The sequence below is a fragment of the Lactuca saligna genome, chromosome 7 (assembly GCF_052625555.1).
Source record: "Lactuca saligna cultivar CGN05327 chromosome 7, ASM5262555v1, whole genome shotgun sequence".
Taxonomy (NCBI): Eukaryota; Viridiplantae; Streptophyta; class Magnoliopsida; order Asterales; family Asteraceae; genus Lactuca; species Lactuca saligna.
Window position 1 is genome coordinate 43,001,951 of NC_136423.1, and position 15,123 is coordinate 43,017,073.

The window sequence follows — 15,123 nt, forward strand, 5'->3', positions numbered from 1 at the left end:
TATTTTCTAGTGTCCATCAAGATTAATTTCTTTATTTAACTGCTTATACATACAATCGTTTGATTGGTGCAACATAACTTATGTTCTTGCCTATGATGTTGTACTGCCCACCATGGCTTATAAGTGGGGATAGTGGAGGCTTCACAATTTAGTAAGTATTATTTTGTACAATTTTGATTGAATTTTAGTTGAATTTTTCTTCTGGGTTTGTATTTTACTTTGGCTTTTCTTCGCACTTGAAAAAGACCGTGACTTCTTCAGTGAAGTTTAATCTCTGCTTCACCGCCTTTTCGACCAATTAATACATCTCTTCCACGGAGCTTAACATGTGGCTGCTGCAGACGCTTACACCCTGTTCCCGAGTTTATCAAAAGAAAATAAGAGAAGAGAAAAGAAGGTCACGAGAGAAAAGAAGAAAAATGAAAAGAAAACAAAATTTTCTTTTGTGTTCCCGAGTTGGAGATAAGTTGAAGGAAAATGAAGAATTTTGTTCTTTCTTTCCAAATCCTCCCAAATCGGAAGGAAAGTTAGGAGAGAAAGTGATCCTCCCATTTCCCTCCACTTCCTTCCACTTCTCTCCTTTAATGAAACTCGAGAACACCAATTTCTTTTATTTTCTTCTAATTTCCACTCATTTCCTTTCATTTCTCACGTTAAGTTGAACTCAGGAATCGGGGTGTTAGGAAAGCATGGCCTCCACCACCACCGATGCTCCGGTTACCAAGAAACCCTTGACGTTTACCGTTAGGCTTCTTCCCCAAGATACCACCATCTATACTCCTCGTTATCTGCCTCGCAATCATCTTCTTCCTCTGGTATGAATAAATTCTCATATGATTTACATTTTTTCATTTTTCTCAGAAGAAGACAATAAGGAAGATTGTGCGTAATCAATCACCTACTGGTGCTCGATTCCACCTCCACCTTCCCGTTGCCTATTACTTCGCTCTCCTTCATAACGATTTTGTCTCTCCTCTTTCTTTTCCACTACGCATCACTCTCCTCTTTTCACTTTTCATTTTCTTTATCCTTATCTCTTATTCTTTTAGGGATCATCTGATTGTACAAAACCTAGATGGGGATGTTACGGTTTTGACAATGGCCTCAAATTTGAAACGACAGAAAACATAAGTGCCAGATTGTTTGGACCTATTGTTTAATCATAAGGTGGTTCTACAAGATCTTTTGGTGATGTTTCTTTTCATTCGATCCTTGCTTAACGCCTTTGGTGTTTGCTTAATTAGGTTTTTTATTTTTATTTTTAAATGTATCCTTGCTTAACCCCTTGGTGTTTTTTTTTTTTTTAATAATGCACAGTTGATTAAAAACTAATAGTTTTTGTTTTACATCTGCAGATTTTGTTTCTTGCAATTTTTCGTATTGACTTCTACTCCACCTTCATAGCCGGTATTGAACTGTAGATGTTGATTTCCATCATTTCAGTCTCAGGCAGTGTCATGTAAGTTGTACTCTCACTGCTCCAAATTTTGTTATTGTAAAACATAAATCAAGTCTTTTGGATCCAGATTAAAGGTTTTATCCTTTAATAAACTCATATTTTATGCAATACGACCATAAATTCCTTGTAATCTTAGCCATTTTTTACCAGAAGTCCATTGAGATGTCACAAAACAATAAATTAGTTATATTATTTCTGGATAGGTTTTAATTTTTGTTCAATTTTGTAGGCTAAGTTCATTTACTCAAAGAATTTTTATTTGTATGTCACAGGTGGGTGTGATGGTACATTTCTCTTTGTTGCCATAAACGATTCTGTTTTTCATGTTTGTCTTCTTGGATATTAAAGTTTATTTATTTATTTATTAAGAATTAATTGAACCATATATAAGTTTTGTTTATTGTAATTTGCAGAATGCCATGTTTCTTAAATACTAAAAAGCCACCAGAGGTGGAGGAAGTTGTTGAGTTCATAATTATGGAGGTTAGTAAAAGAAAATGGTAGATGCTCATGTTATCTACACCTGTAGCGGTCGAATTTGTGCAAATATGGGTGCAACATTACCAAATGTAATAAACATTTTATTTTTCAAAATTTACTCGAAACCTTCTTTTCAATTTTTAATTTATTATTTTTTTTTTCCTATATAGGTAGTTAGGTACAATAGATGTTTGCACCAGAACATTTTATTTTCATCTGAGTTATGCTTCTACTAACATTGTGTTATGACGTGCTCATTTTCTTTTACTAAAATATGCCATATATGGAGAAAGAGACGCTGCTATTTCCTAAGATTTGCCTTTTTTGTTATTTTTCCTCTTAATCACTTGACTGGATCTGTAATTTAATTGAGTTATTTTCCTTGCTGGCTTCCACAGCAAAATAAGGGTGGGTTCTTCAATAAATCTTCATCTTTGTTCTGGTACTGTGATTTATTTTTAGGAATATTTTGACTACTTTTCTCTGAATACTGAATACCCGTGTGAAGAGGATTTGAAATATGCCCAAGTTATATGCAATCAGGTTGCTTTGGATAGCATAATTTGATAATGAAACTAACTTTACAAGGATTATTAAGAATTAATGGTGATAACTTATTGAAATTGAGAAAATCCCCAAAGAAGAAGTGGTTAGATAGTTTCGTGGATAAACCAATATGGAATCCAACAAGGTATCTCAAATTTTCTTTCATACTATTATTACCTACTTTGTAATCAGCTTAATGAAATCTCTAATTAAGTGAGATGAAGGGGGCTTACATGTATCCCCAGCTCCATCTATGGTCGACTTGCCAAGATGGTGGAACCGAAAAGGATGGAATTTTTTTACAAATCAACGCCTTAAGCAAGAGAAGTCTGGAAACTTGTGCATTTGTAGGCGCCTCAGGACTGAAAAATCTGTTTCAATGGAAAAGAAAAGTGAAAGGGTATCTGTCTGTTTGGGATAAAGAGGATTATTTTTTGCTTGATTGTTCATTTTGGAACTGAAAATGTCGATTTAAGAGTATCCACAGAACTAATCAGCTCAATGTAATTAAATATTTCCTTGAGATATTTTTTTATTCGTTGTTAATTTATAAACCTGAGATTAAAAAAGTGCATTATGTACGATTCAATTAAGAGAATATTTTCAAAAAGATGTCATCCGTAGGACATTTGCTTTCTTTTTGATCATCTATTATGTAATTTAGGCCCATGATTAAAATATTAGTGAAATATATATGGAACAAGGAGACTGGTCTCTTACATGAGCATACTCCTTTTGATATTAATTACTCTTGATGGAAGCATGAAAACGAAGGATGGTACATTGAAGAAAGATAAAAAAAAGTTCAAGAAGGTTGGACAGCTTAAAAGTAGCATCAATGATAAATCTTGTTCATTGGTTTTGACTAGATACCAGATGTTTCGACTATAAGTAATCATCGATGAATAGGTCGTCGGATCCATGCATGCATACTCTTCACCATCTGATTACATAACAAATGACGATAATGACAAGACCTTTCAGATTTTCCTAGTATATATATATATATATATATATATATATATATATATATATATATATATATATATATATATATATATATATATATATATATATATATATATATATATATATATATATATATATCTTTACTAACTTATAAAAGAAATCCTACTATTTCTATAAATAGATCCAATAAAATAATATTATTTTTTTAAGACGTTCAACTCTCTAAGCGTAAAGTACAACTAATCATGAATAAAATAATATTAAATTTTAAATTGATTATCTTTGAAATCTTATCTCTTCCAAAAATTTGATCCGATCTCTTATCCAATTAAAATAAAACAAATAATCCATTATATAGGCCCTTTTATTTGTAATTTTTTAAGCTTTATTTATTATTTATGCCCTCTAATCGAAATTGACCAATCAGTTGTAAAATCAAATACTTTGTTTACTATTAAGAAAAAAATATCTATGTATGATTTATGAGTAATAGAAAATTAGTATTCCATTTGTTATTCATGTTCCATGAAATATGGTTGTATTAATTTTATTATTTTTTGGTTTAAAACTTTAGATAGTAAAGTGGATAATAGGATATATCCGTTTAGATTTATATGTATCAAGCAAACCGGGTTGTTAAGATTAACTTTGATTCTACCTTTTATTAACTTTATCAATACCAATAAAGGTATAAGCAAGTCACTTCCTATGGATGTGTCCTGATTTCTAAAATGAAGGACTATAAACGTATACTACACACCAAAATATTTATTTTCTTTTGTATTGCGAGGGTTACATTTATTTGTTGCCATAAAACCGATCGATAACAATATGCATATGTTTTGTGTTACTTCAAATCTAACATGTTTCCGTTTAGAACTTATTGTCGAATGAGAAACTATTTTTCGTCGCCGCTTTGCGCGGGTCTACGGCTAGTGTATATATATATATATATATATATATAGTTCATTTATAAAGATTAAATTACTCACTTTCCTTTTATATAATCTTTGATTATGAATTTTGTATGCAGAAAACTAAATATGCTTCATGTTTTCCATACCAATACTAAATATAATGTTAACCGAATATACGAATATGCTTTCTATCTTACCATGTGATATATGTGTTTATGTATGTTTGTTGTCTTTTTATATAGTTTATCATTCCAATAGGTTATTCTTGCTTCTTTGATTAACATATTTCTCTTTATTGTGTTCTAATTTACTTATTATACTAAGTATCCTCATTTATCCAATAACATTATTATGTATTTATGCAAACAATATGCTACTATTTATTTATTTATTTATAACCACACAATTATTCTATGTACCTACAAAATTGAAGAATTAAATTGAACCACAAAATTGAAAAAAAATCATCTATATTAGTACTATGCGTCTCTATTTTTTTGGATACCACGTTTTTATTTCGGTTCAAGTTATTTATTGAAATTAGGTATTGATTTGATGCAATCTGATTCAAAACTGAAATAAAATCGTTTTTCAGATTTATAAAATAGAAATTACATGTTATAAGTTTGTAGTTTCCAAATTAACATAAGCACAGTATGAATATAAACCACTATATTTTGTTATTTTACGATTTAATCATTATATTTTATTCTGTAAATAAAAGTGTCATGTTTTTTTAAATAAAACTTCCACTACAACCACTATGACTCATATTTTCAGTTTAATAAAATTATAACTAACATTCTTTATTATATAACTACACACATGACATCATATGTATTTTATAAAATAACATCTAAGTTTTGAAACGATCTCATTACCTACATTATATATGTATAATCTATAAAACTCTTAAATTAAATGAGAAACCATTTCAGTATGTAATATGTTATTTTCATTAAATAATATATGATGTCATATAGGAAATGATAAATTTTGTCGATGTTAACACCTACTATATTAAAAATATCAGAGGGCTTCTAGTTATCAATGTTAAGTGGTGTTCTTCCTTCTTAAGATCGATTGTTCAAGTGTCATCTAGTATATATATGTGGATTTTTGAGTAGTTTAGAAGTAGATTGAAATTTTGTTCTAAAAAAACTAAACTATAAATATTAAATGAGTTGATATTTTATTTTTACGAGAATTTTGTATATACCCTTTCTAAACATCAAAATATCGTATTTGTCCACCTTAATTTATAAAAATCATATTTACCTTTTATAAACATTAAAAATATAATATATACTCTACTTTAACATCAAAATATCATATATGTCATTAAATATCAAAATATCAAATATAATGTCTGAAATATCTTCCATATAATAATCAACAATAACAAAAACTAAACAATAAATAGACAAAACTGAAAAATTGGTCACTGTGGTATGCATTTTTTTGGGGGTTTTAGTCCAAATCACGATTTTTTTTGGATTGGTGGTCATTTTAAGCTAGTTTCTTTGTGTTGTTGGTCCTTCAGTAAACTAAAAAGACTATTATGCCCTTTTGATATATTTTTATGCGTTTTCTATTTAATTTAAATGAAAAATAAAATAATTAATTAATTTGGGACCTACACCTCTCTCTCTCTCTCTATAAAGCACACAACTCATTTTTTTCTTCCGATCTCAACTTCAACGAATACGAAGGGTTACCACCTCCGATGATCTTGAGGCAACCACCTCACCACCTTCCATCCCCATCCTCTGGTCCGGTATTGCACCCCACCACCATTGCTCTGCCACTCCTTCCCCGTCTCACCCACGAACGTCGTCGGTAAAAAAGAAACGAGGGCAGGACCGATGATTTGTTTTCATGTTTTGTTATAGGTTCAATTTCGATTTTTGTTTCTACAGTGATTGTTATAGGTCCGGTTTCAATGGTTTGTGTTTCATGTTTTGGTTTTGTTTGATCTGGGTTTCGTATGATTTGGTTTTGCTATGAAGATGATGAACTTGTTAAGGAATAACCGAGAGAAGCCCAAAAGCATATTCAAGATTAGAAGCCTCTACATTAGAAAGCTTAGCTGAGAAGCCATGAAATCGATTTTTGGTTTAATTTGAAATCGATTTTGGGTTTAATTGTAGGACTTGAAGGTATTACAAATTTGGGATATATATTTGATTAATTTGTGAATCTTAATCATCATCTAATCTTTTACGACAAATTGGAGAGACAGGTGATCGAATAGGTGAGGGTGTGGGAGATGTATTGGGTTTTGATGAACAAGATGAAGATCTGAGTAGAGTTTTGATGAACATGATACTATCAAATATGCATTTGTATTTCTTGCTCCCCTTTCATGACTTGTTGCAATAATAGAGGGAAGAAAAATCTAACCCACTTCTAGTTTTGGAAAACCCCAAAAATTCCCAAGAAAAATTAATGACGAAGTAAGAAGAATCTAAAAAGCCTTTCCCCTCAAATCGATATCACAACAAGAACACTTCAAACAACAAGAATCTAAAAAGCTTCTCTATCAATCTGAACCTAATTAACCTGTTTCATTTTCAAAAACATAAAGAACACTACCCCCAAAAATCACCGCCACCTGATGTTGTAATATTTATACCTAAACAACCTCTTGAGTGTATAAGTACTGATTCTAGAAGAAGAAAAAGAGTTATGGTGTTGATTTGGGGATGTATGAAAGAAGATGAAATTATTCAGGAGAGAGAGAGAGAGAGAGAGAGAGAGAGAGAGAGAGAGAGAGAGAGAGAGAGAGAGAGAGAGAGAGAGAAGAGAGAGAGAGAGAGAGAGAGAGAATGTGGGCCCCTTGTTATTTTTTTAATTATTAAAATAAATAAATTAGTATTAAATTTAAAAAAAAGAAAGAAAAATGGAAAATGAATACCCTAAAGGTATTACAGTCATTTCATCATTCAAAGGGACTAAAAACGCAATGAAATTAGCTCAAAAGTACCACGAATCCAAAAAATCGGGGTTTGGACTAAAACCCAAAAAATATACATACCATGGGGACCATTTTTTTTGTCCAATAAATAAATAGATGCATCACATATGGATGAATTGTGTTTATGAAATGACGATATTCCACCATTTTAAACACCTTCTATAAATTTAGATGTACAAATAAAATGATCAATTTTAATTATTATAATAATTTTACGATATAAAAAATATAATAAACTATTAAAAATATTATAAAAAGTTTACATATTTAATGTTTATAAAAAGCAAATACAATATTTAAGAAAATATAGACTTAATTTTTTTTCTATTTTTATTTTTTTAATTTGGTTGGGTTCCAATTTGGGACCAGCCAACCCCGTATAGCAATTTACAGATCGGGACCCACAACATTGTTGATAGCGTGACGGACTCTTCTCTAATCCCACAACCTGACCTGTCCTTTGAAATATAAATTACGCGGTCTCCACGTTTTACCCTTTTCTCTCTCTTTTCTTCTCTCTCTTCCATCACTGTCCTTTCTTCTTCGATCATGGCGATCTGAGAGAGGGAAAGGAACACACTATAAATTATTTATTCTTTAGCTATAATTCGAGGTCCTCTTTCTTCTTCGTCTTAAACTCTGTCGTCATTGATTTTACTCTAACGTTACCGGATTTATCTCATAGATTACACTCAAATAAGTCGTGACGGAGCTATTATATGGAGGTTATGTCGCCGCTAGACTCGATTGATTCGTTGTTGTTCTCCGCCAGCAGAGCATTGTGTACTCCTTTCGCTGTATTTGTTCAGATCCAGGTTCGGATTTTGTCAATTCTATCTCAATAACGATTTTGCTCAAGATAAGGATTTGTTTTAGTTTTAGTTCATTGTTATAGTTCGATTCTACTTTGTATTCCATGGATCTGGTGATTATTATTATGCTCATGTACAATGCTTATGATGAATTTTTGTGTTTGAAAACATGATAATTAGGGCTCTATTTGTTCAGAAAACTTGGATTTTGTTCGAAATTGCTTGTTGTATGAGTTGATGCATTTCAAAAATAAGTTTACTGCAGTTTGAGTTAACATCGTCAGAAAGTGTTTTTAGTTCTCTTCAATTAGAAAACTTGGTTTTGTTATAGTCAAGTTGCCAAACAAACATATATTAGGTTCGGAATAGTACCTTTCAGAAGGAAATACGATTTACACCATGTTTTTTTTACTGATTACCAACCTAATTCTATCTGTTGTTTTTGTTATAAGGTGTAATGCAGTTCTTGCGATTATTTTGAGTTTTAAATTATGAATCTTGGAGTGAAAAGTTAGTCTGTGACTGTGAGAACTCAAAGTAAAATGATATGACTTTTATTTTTTTGTTGAACAAAGGAAGTAAATTTCTGCAAAATCGACGTGTTTGTTCATTGTTGTTTAGGGATTTCATAAAGTTAGCACTCATCGTTGTTTAGGGATTTTATAAAGTTAGCACTTGAATCTTCTTTGCATGTTTTACCTTATTTTTCTCTCTCTCTTGCAGGTCTGCAAGAATAAAATAACATTGTGACAATTTTCTTTTCATCTGTGTATTTATCAGTAATTTGAAATTTTGGCTAGAGTGGATTTGATTTATATAAATTATGTAAGATTTAAATATAAACCAATCCAACAACTTTTTGGAATGCTTAGCCCAGAAATCACCCTATTGCTAATTGCTTATCCAAATCTTTCCTTTCTTCAGTCAACCTAAATGCCATGGTGAAAGAGATACTCCATAATTGAGGGTTTGTTGTACACATAGCCTATGTGAAGTACTTGGAATTAAGAGAGGTTTTCATAGCCATACACTATAGAAATCACCCTTGGTCACATTTATCTGGATTTATAAGCTATACTTGGTTTTCTTGTTGTTTTAAAGTTAATTGTTAGCCATAAGATGGTAATGGAGTAATGATAGTTTGTAAAGAACTATCTTATCTCTTGTGTTCAAAGATTATGAGAATTAAGATTATGTTGCTTAATGCACTTTTATGTTTTTACTATGATCTTTAATATGGGGAAATAAATATTGATGCTGCAGGGATATGTAATATGCTTACTTTTGGCTGCTGGATGGGCTGGTGCAGCTTATGTGAGGTATCAAAATAGTGACCATAATATAATATTTATGTGACAATTACTTAAAATGATAAAAACCAAAAGTAAAACCTCATTTGAAACTTGATCAAACAATATTCTTTCTCTTACAGAAACAGAGAAATAAGACAGATGAAGAAATGTATGAAAGATGGGAATGACTTTGCATTTCTTAGCCATGATCTTCATGATCTTGAGCACTCAAAACAGATCCAATTGCCAGGTGTCACTGTTGTAATGCCCTTGAAAGGCTTCGGTGAACACAATCTGCACAACTGGAGAACACAGGTGTGTTACTTTCAACTTTGAAACTGGAGATATATATTTTTTTCTTCTTCTAATTTTTATTAGTACATATGATTATTGATAATAATATATGGATAATGAATCTCTACATACAGTTAACTTCCCTTTATGGTGGCCCTTTGGAGTTCCTTTTTGTTGTGGATAGCACTGAAGATCCAGCTTATCATGCTGTATCTAGATTACTCCTAGACTTTAAGGTATGTTTCACTATTTGTAACACAAACATTTTACTTATTTCAAATCTCTCTTTTTTTTTTTTTATTGTATTTTTTTTTCATGTGTTCAGGATGATGTTGATGCCAGAATAATCATAGCTGGTCCATCCACAACATGTAGTCAAAAAATTCATAATCAATTGGTATGCAGCAAACCAATCTTTAAATATATTTCTTCTTTAAAAACATTTTAATCATATTAAACATAACTTATATTGTATTATGATGATTTAATTATCAGGTTGGAGTGGAAAAAATGCATAAAGGGAGCAAATATGTGTTGTTTCTAGATGATGATGTCAGGCTGCATCCTGGATCAGTTGGAGCACTCACTGCAGAGATGGAAAAGAGACCTGAGGTATAATCAATAATCATGCTGTGATGCACATTGATAATAGATGGTACTTAATTTTTATATCTAGATGTTTTTATATTTTTTATTTTCAAAAACTTTGTTTTTATTAACTTGTTGTATTTAATTAACTTTATGCAGATATTTATTCAAACTGGTTACCCTCTTGATTTACCTTCTGGAAGCTTGGGAAGTTACTGTATCTATGAATATCACATGGTAAGTCTCAATAAAGCTTTGTATTTGTGTTTACAAATGCATAGTTTCATGATATGCTTTGTACAATTTATAGCATCATATCACAATGTCTTAATCAGAAAGTTTTGAAGTAAAATTTTGTAATAGAATTTTGAAAAAACATTATAAATGGTCCTTGTGCCCCTATGTTCAAAAAAACATCACGGATGGTCCCCTTGGTTTCAAAACTTTTAATGTTTGTTCCTTATTGCGAACTCTGTTAAGGGCATTTTCGTCATTTCACTACCACAGGGACCATTTATGAAGTTTTTTATTATTTAAAAAAAGAAGAAATAAAATATAATTATTTAATATACCTGTGGTAATGAAATGACGAAAATGCCCTTCAGTTAACGGACAAAACTTAATGGAGCGAGCAATGAGGACCAAATTTTAAATCTTTTGAAACCACAGGGACCATCTGTGAGGTTTTTTTGAACTTAGGGGCTATATGCTAGATTTCTGGAAAGCACAGGGACCATTTATGATGTTTTTTCTTGATCTAAAAAAACCTTATATTTTGTGTTTTATTTTCCTGATTAAACCTCAAATTTATTTTTTGCCTGAAAAAGGCCTTGTATTTTTTTTTTTTTTTTTTTTTTCCGAAAAGCCCTCAACTTTGTATTTTGTTCTGAAAAAAACCTTCAACCTTCTAAATGGTTCCAAATAAACCCACAACTTTTTTAGTTTTTCTCGAAAAAACCCTCACATTTTACAAAATTTTTTTTTGGCAAAAAATGACTAAAAGGGATAAATCGGGAAAAACAAAAAATACAAGGTTTTTTTTTTCAAGCAAAAAATAAATTCGAGGTTTAATCCGGAAAAAACACAAAATATAAGGTTATTTTTGAGATTAACTCTAAGAAAAAATCCCTCAAATGTATAATCCTACAATTATTTAGATCTTTCATACTACAATCCCTTAAAAAAAATGAAACTATAATACACAAATACATAAAAGTACATTTCTATTTATTACATTTAGTTAAACATATTCATATTCAACTAAATATCATTTTGTTTACAGCCATGTTCAATGGGATTTGCAACTGGTGGAAGAACATTCTTTCTTTGGGGAGGATGCATGATGGCAAGAATCTTTGACTTTTACCCTTGCTTTGACCACCTTAATTCACTTTTAATTTATATTAATTAATAACAATTTATACTTTCTTCCTTTTCCATTTTTTTTTTCACAGATGCATGCAGACGATTTCAGAACTGATAAACATGGTGTTGTCTCACAGCTTAGTGATGGTGGATACTCTGATGACATGACTCTTGCTGCCATAGCTAGTAATACATTTTCCTAATTTTCTATTTTTCTATTATTTATTTATTTCAATATTCCATTACTAATTATTTATCCATTTATTTTTTCAGGTGCTCACAAAAGGCTTATCACATCACCTCCTGTTGCTGTTTTCCCTCATCCACTTGCCAGTGATCTCACTTTTTCAAGGTTCGAAAAAAAAAAAAAATTGAAATTCAATATTTAAATAACAATAAACCTCAATCTAATAATTTCTTCTTCTTCTTCTTATTATTTTTTTAAATAAATAGGTACTGGAATTATTTGAGAAAACAAACATTTGTGTTGGAGTCATACACAACATATATAAACTGGATAATGAACAGAGCATTATTTTCTGTACACTGCTACTTATCTTGGGGATTTGTAGCTCCATATGTTATGGCATTCTTTCATGTTATAGCTGCTTTAAGATTTTACATGAAGGAAAAAGTAGCTGAAGAATCTCCTCTCAACCCTAATGGTATAACCTCATGTCTACTATTTTTAATAAACATTCAGCAAACCTTTCTATTTTTTAATTTTTTTTTAATTTTTTTTACCAGGGTTGATTCTGGTGGGATGCTTAGTGACATGCACAGCAATTGAACTTCTTTCAATGTGGAATTTAACAAGAATAGAAGTCAGACTATGCAACATGTTGTCACCCGAGGCACCTCCTCTTTCACTCAGTGCTTATAATTGGTGTTTGGTAAGTTTTTACTTTTATAAAACCTACACAATTTTTATAATTTTTTAATCAATTAAATATATATAAATATGAGCACACACAGGTGTTTGTTGCAATGGTGGTGGATAATTTCCTATACCCGATTTCTGCAATCCGTTCACATTTTTCTCAATCTATCAATTGGTCTGGAATCCGATACCATTTGAGAAATGGAAAAATACACAAGGTCAGATTATTAGATTTGGTATTTTTTTCAAGAGTGAATTACGTTTTTGGTCCTCATAAAGTTTTCTCTTGCAGTTTTGGTCCTTGGATGAGGTTTTTGTAACATTAATTTTGGTCCGAAAAAGTTTTCTCCAAGCAATATGACTATTGCTGGGACCAAAGTTGCAAAAATAAGCTATACTTAGGGACCAAAAGTAGTCATTTCACATGGGACATGGACCAATGTTGCAAATAAGGACTAAAATTGCAAGAGGAAACTAACTGGGACCTAAATTGCAATAATCAACTATACTCAGGGACCAAAAATGTAATTTACTCTAAACATATGTATTTGTTAACTTTATATCTAGATTGAAAGAACAATGGAAAAAGGCAAGAAGTTTTCAGATTTGGCGGCTAAACGTTTATACGCAAGGAAAGGAGCGCAAAGCAAGATTTCGATTCTTGGTTCTTTATCAAGAGGTCTGGCCCACTGGAGACAACCAAAAAAATACGATGTCTGAAAAAGAAAAAAAAAAAAGAAAAAAGAAAACATTTATGGTGAGCAAAATGTCACCAGGTAATATGATTCATCCCCCCCATTTATATATGGTTGATTGGTGAATTTTAATCATCCATGGACTTAGGCAATTCTTTTGGTTTATTTTTAAAGAAACAAAAAAAAGAGATTACAATTCAATTGATTGATTCTTCAGCTTCAGATTCAGATGTAGCTGTAGGAGACTGTAGTGTTATTCCTTGTTATCTGGCTTGGCTTGGTTTTGTATCTTGTAAATTTAATTGTTGTGTAATTTAAAAGGAACTACTATTTGCATTCAGGTCCTAATTCTATTATTGTAAGACTCATTTTGTGAAAAAGGAAATTTGCAGCATCTTTTGATACACAACTGTTTTGTCATTATACAATAAGTCATTAATTTAGTTCTAAGAGAATCTGTTTTTTCCAAAAAAAAATCTTCTTATTGTATTTGTTGTGTGTTGAGGAATATGGAAGAGAGAAAAGAGAAAAAAAGCTGATGTGAGGAAGGAGGTTGAGAGGGAATGACTCCATGCCTAGTCATTTATCTTGTAATTATATCCATATCCAGTAGACTAATAAACAATTTTTTTTTTTGGTTCTCATTCCACCAATATAATTCAACTAGACAAGCGGATATAGTGATATTGAATTCTGTCAACTGTGATGTGATAGGATTTGTTAACTTATATCTACCTGGCTCCAACATGTCCTAATTTCAATATGACAAAATCACTTCAAATCTATTCTAAGACTATTCGTTATGTCCACCATTATCACCACTAAGAACTTCAGGTATACTGGCCACGAGCTGGTTCGTGGTCTATGTGGCCACGATGGTGGTCCGTGCACACCACCCCTGCTTATGGTGATCGTTGAGCCTTGTACTCGGGAGAATTATGGAGAACGGCGAATTGGAGAAGAGGAGAAGAAGTAGCCGTTGAACGGCTATATTTTTTAAACAATTTTTTTAAAACTTTTTTTTCATCTATAAATACCACATTTTTACACTCATTTCTTTACATCATTTTTTCATTCTCTATACACAATACACACTCAACAATTTCATATCAATCAAATTGATCACAACCAAAACATTCCCAAACTTTAGAAATTGCAAACCCGATAATGCTTTTGTGTTCGGCACAACCCCTCGTTAATTCCTGACCATGGAATCACATCAATGTGGTTTTGTCAATTTGCTTCAAACCGGTTTCCCTATCCAACAAACAATACTTTTCAAACAATGATATCAAACTTTTCCGACGTTCCAACAACACCAACAACAACAATTCTAACCACAACCATCACAACCACAAACATTACAACTCCCTCATTTGCCGGATTTTGTTTGGAAACTCAACTTTCACCACCACTTCAACCTAAAAAGAAAAAAGGAAAAAAACCGGTCCGACCCAACACCATCCAAGAAAGTGTCCCATGGACAAAAGAGGAAGAAGGAAAGCTAGCCGAGGCATGGATTTCGGCTTCCCAAGACCCAATCGAAGGCGATAGTCAAACGTTCAATAGTTTTTGGGAGAAAGTTTGTGCAATGTTTTATAAGCTAACGAGAAGTGAAAGCTAAATCCCGATTAAATTAGCTCGAAGTGGCGTGATATTCGACTAAAATGCACCGAATTTGGAGGAATTTACGACAACCTCTTAAACATACGAAAAAGCGGGTCAAACGATTTTGATGTCTTCAAGGCGACTTTGGACCAATTTGAAAAATTAACGTCAACTCGCAAAGCTTTTCCGTATATAAAACCTTGGCTAAAGTTGAAAGACGCTCTGAAATGGAAAGAACCAA

At 31.5% G+C, this 15,123-nt stretch overlaps 1 protein-coding gene and 1 long non-coding RNA gene across 4 annotated transcripts; both read left to right on the plus strand.

Moving 5' to 3' along the window:
- Positions 1-644: 644 nt before the first annotated feature.
- Positions 645-3,020, plus strand: LOC145003833 (uncharacterized). Of its 2 annotated transcripts, XR_013662170.1 has the most exons (6): positions 645-815; positions 1,050-1,167; positions 1,356-1,459; positions 1,732-1,784; positions 1,873-2,630; positions 2,710-3,020. It is a non-coding gene; the product is annotated as an uncharacterized LOC145003833 (long non-coding RNA). The 2 variants fall into 2 exon arrangements; XR_013662171.1 differs by lacking the exon at positions 2,710-3,020 and having other exon boundaries at positions 1,050-1,188; positions 1,873-2,175.
- A 4,793-nt stretch (positions 3,021-7,813) lies between these two features.
- Positions 7,814-13,683, plus strand: LOC145004665 (uncharacterized). Of its 2 annotated transcripts, XM_078963628.1 has the most exons (15): positions 7,814-7,961; positions 8,034-8,163; positions 9,424-9,479; positions 9,593-9,767; positions 9,881-9,982; positions 10,072-10,143; positions 10,242-10,358; positions 10,494-10,571; positions 11,617-11,679; positions 11,789-11,885; positions 11,973-12,051; positions 12,153-12,364; positions 12,447-12,592; positions 12,675-12,797; positions 13,147-13,683. In XM_078963628.1, exons 2-15 carry the CDS (start codon positions 8,068-8,070, stop codon positions 13,297-13,299), a joined length of 1,569 nt encoding a protein of 522 aa, XP_078819754.1. In that variant the 5' UTR covers positions 7,814-7,961; positions 8,034-8,067; the 3' UTR covers positions 13,300-13,683. The 2 variants fall into 2 exon arrangements, with proteins under 2 accessions (XP_078819754.1, XP_078819753.1); XM_078963627.1 differs by having other exon boundaries at positions 7,817-8,163.
- Positions 13,684-15,123: the final 1,440 nt, after the last annotated feature.

Coding starts and splice junctions, on each gene's coding strand:
- LOC145004665 (XM_078963628.1), top strand. CDS start 8,068: ATGGAGGTTATGTCGCCGCTAGACTCGATTGATTCGTTGTTGTTCTCC. Junction 9,480..9,592: donor GCTGGTGCAGCTTATGTGAG/GTATCAAAATAG, acceptor TTTCTCTTACAG/AAACAGAGAAATAAGACAGA. Junction 11,680..11,788: donor TTTGGGGAGGATGCATGATG/GCAAGAATCTTT, acceptor TTTTTTTCACAG/ATGCATGCAGACGATTTCAG.